Source organism: Ricinus communis, chromosome 9, assembly GCF_019578655.1.
Source record: "Ricinus communis isolate WT05 ecotype wild-type chromosome 9, ASM1957865v1, whole genome shotgun sequence".
Classification (NCBI taxonomy): domain Eukaryota; kingdom Viridiplantae; phylum Streptophyta; class Magnoliopsida; order Malpighiales; family Euphorbiaceae; genus Ricinus; species Ricinus communis.
The window spans coordinates 17,872,962-17,876,239 of record NC_063264.1 but is presented as its reverse complement, the minus strand read 5'-3'; the positions used below and the strand labels follow the sequence as shown (position 1 = coordinate 17,876,239).

The 3,278-nt window shown below is 32.9% G+C and overlaps 1 protein-coding gene across 1 annotated transcript; it reads right to left on the bottom strand.

Moving 5' to 3' along the window:
• Positions 1-627: 627 nt before the first annotated feature.
• LOC112536737 (protein EPIDERMAL PATTERNING FACTOR 1) lies at positions 628-2,395 on the bottom strand. The gene is made up of 2 exons (XM_025159593.2): positions 2,094-2,395; positions 628-1,162 (listed from the first exon to the last, which is right to left on the bottom strand). The coding sequence occupies exons 1-2, from the start codon at positions 2,191-2,193 to the stop codon at positions 855-857; spliced, it is 408 nt and encodes a 135-aa protein (XP_025015361.1). The 5' UTR covers positions 2,194-2,395; the 3' UTR covers positions 628-854.
• Between the last annotated feature and the right edge of the window lie 883 nt (positions 2,396-3,278).

Here is a 3,278-nt window from a genome sequence, read left to right as displayed (position 1 = left end):
AAGAAACGGATAAGAATGGTGGTGGAGACATCGTGAATGGCAGAAGAGATGGCGGTAGTGGTGGTGCTTTACTGTGCCACTTCCTCTTCTCACAGAAAATAGTCGCGGTGCTTTGTTTAAAGCTAAAATTAATAAAGGAATAAAGAAGCTAATCTAAAGATTTGGAAAAGAAGGAAAAAAAAAAAGTAAAATTAAAGAAGAAATATATATTGCTAGTTACAGATAAAGAGTTCATTTAAAGAAGAAAGGTATTTGATTTGAATGACAATTGCCTTGCTGTTTCCGTTTTTCATCTTGAAAAGCTAAAAGTTTTACTTTTTTTATTTTTTATACTTGCAAATTACAATTTTTAGATAAAAAAATATAAATTCTTAAAATTTATTTTATTCAACTCATGGACCTACAAATAATAGAGGGGCCTAAATTTAAGTTTTTAATTAAATCTATGTTTAATTGCATTCAAAAATAGTTTAAGGGTAAATGTGCATCTTGCACTAAACATTAGGGGGCAAAAATGCACCTTCTCCCTTTCACGTATAAAAAGATTTTGAGATACTGAGTTTGAATGTCTTCGACTATCATTCACCAGTGTTAATACCTTATAGCGAGATATAAGAAGAAAAGAAGTGATTTTCTTGTTATATATTCAGTCCATTAAACCTCCAGTAAAACACAAACAAAAATGAGAGAGCACTCCTAACAAGATTTACAAGTTAATTAGAAGTTCGTAAAGACAGTAAGCCAAGATCGCCTAAATAACAACACTAAGCATCTAAAAATATATAATGCATTCTCTTATATATATATAAGAAAAAAAGAAAGAAGGAAAAAGGGTAAAAGCTAGTGTATATTGTTCAAGGAACGGGATAAGACTTGTTATTGCACATGCACCTATATGAGACAGGGCATGTTTCTGCTGCCTGAGAAAGTGCAGCACATAATGAGCTGACGATCACTAATTTACAAGGCGAACACGATCCACAAGCGTGCGAGCAGTCAGGCAATCTCGACCCAGCTATTTGAAGTGGATGTGCATTTCTTTCCTCCATCATTTCTCCCTCAGAATCACTTGGTTCTGCTATGTTGCTGCTGCTAGGGTTGTTTGTTCTTGGCCGTGCAGGTTTTAATTCCCGCTGCCCATGATTATTATGGCCGTGCTGATCTGCAAAACATGACACTATCTATTACATGCCATTAATTTGGGAAAGTGATTCCACTGCATCAAAGGATACATGCACTTTTACTCGTATGTTTTAAACACATGAACCAAAAAAAACCAAAAGAAAAAGTTTGTTAGGGCGGCATATTTTACAGTGTTCTTCTCCCATGATTCAGAGAAGTTTGTTAGGGCCAGTGAACGGATACAGATGGAATATAAGAGAAGCTAAATCGAAATTTTCGTAGTCATATTGAACATAAAAGAAAAAAGAAACTAGGAAGATAAAACTAAATTATGAAATATTAGACGGTCCATATTGCCCCACCAGCCATGGCACCTATTTTCGGTAAATGTTGTCCCTTGTTGAGCTAGAATATGATTCTTGAAAGGGCTAAATAAGTATTTCTTTTTTTTTTACATAAAATAATAAATGTATAACGTGGGAGCCATTGAGACTTAAAAGGTTATGGCCGCCCTAGTCCCAACTTGGCTCCATCATTCTCTTTTATGAGAGATACGATCAATATATTAGTTATTAGCGTTGGCACTAGTTTAATTTTTTTGCATCATATGATAAATATATATTTATAGTTAGTGTTAGTATTGAGGAATTTACTTTCCTAATTTTAGATTGTAACAATTTAATTTATAAAAAATGGAAAGAGATTTTAAAATTGAGATCATCAGTTTCAAAAGTAAATAGTCTTTATCAATCGTAAAAAGTAAAAATTCTTTATCAATCCAGTTAGATCTGAATTGACAACTCCGTTACTGGATGTAGGCTTAAAATTCTAGAGCGGCAACTAGTAAATTTTTTTTTGCGGCAATACCTCATTTTTTTTCTAAAAAGAAAAACAGTTAAATGACAATGACATGGAAAATATATTTAAAAAATTATATAAAAAAAAAAAAGAAATTAATATGAGAAGCATACGTGAGTGAGGCCATTGGCTTTCTCTAGCAATTGTGGGGGATGGAATGAGAAGAGCAACAGCAACCATGAGTGATGCAAAAATGTAGACTGAATTTCTCATCGCAACGAGGCTTATTTCCCAAAGAGATGCAACAAGAAGATAAGGAAATTGAAAACAAGAAAGAAAAAATTATGCAGATACAATAAATAGGTATTTATTTATATAAGGTTTTGGGCGGCCAAAGAGAGTATTGAAGAAAATCACAGGCCGTATATGAGAAGAAAGAAAAGAATAGTGAACTTGTCACATGAAAAGGTGTGAGCCCAAAACCAAGTCATCTTCACAATCACATGGATTTCTCTTCTACACTGAATTGCCTGCAGTGATTATATATTTGTTGGTTAATTCATACGCCATGTGTTCAGCAAGAACCTCCTCTATTGTCTGTGTGGGTTCTACCATGCATTGAATGAACCTCAGTTCATTTGGTGCTTGAATCTTTAAACAGCACCACCATACATAAAGAAACAAGACCCTGAAACTTGGTGCTTCCATAATTAAGAGTGATAGGGATGGGCTAACTCCTTGGCTGCAGAACTGGGATTTGACATGTCTATATCATGGCTTATTTTTGTGAAAACCTTAGTTCATATGTAAATGGTTATTTTTAGATGGACCAGGTTTGAATTCTGGTACTGGTCTCACCTTGTCATTTATGTTAATAGTATTTACTTCTCTCTGTTTTTAAGCAAATTCTTGATATCTTTTTTTACTTCTTCTTTAAAGTTATTTCTTAATATAAGGAATTATTTTAAAATATGAACTAAGGTTTAATAATTATTATTTAATTAGAATAATATTAGCAAAAGCTCCTATTTTCTAAATAAAATTTACTCTCTTTTAAAATGCAAAAAGAGAGTTTGACATAGCTATAGTAGAGCAATTGATAGTTGTTTCAAATTCTAACCGTTATGTCAAAGTGTTTGATTAATATTTTTGGACACAATTGATAACTGTTAGACTATTGAAGAGTTACAGTTTACAACACATCCAATTTTGAACTTTTTGCTAACAATTTTTAGTTTTAAAATGAATAAAGGCTATCAAGGGCACGTCTGCTAATTTCAATGGATACAACCCGCTCATAAACAATATAAAACAGGTTTTGCATCGTCCTTGACGGGTGATTATCACGCATGTCTACG

Excerpts from the sequence above, each read along its gene's own strand:
- LOC112536737 (XM_025159593.2), bottom strand. The coding sequence starts at position 2,193 with ATGAGAAATTCAGTCTACATTTTTGCATCACTCATGGTTGCTGTTGCT. Across the intron at positions 1,163-2,093 it reads AAGCCAATGGCCTCACTCAC|ATCAGCACGGCCATAATAAT; the intron begins GTATGCTTCTCA and ends CATGTTTTGCAG.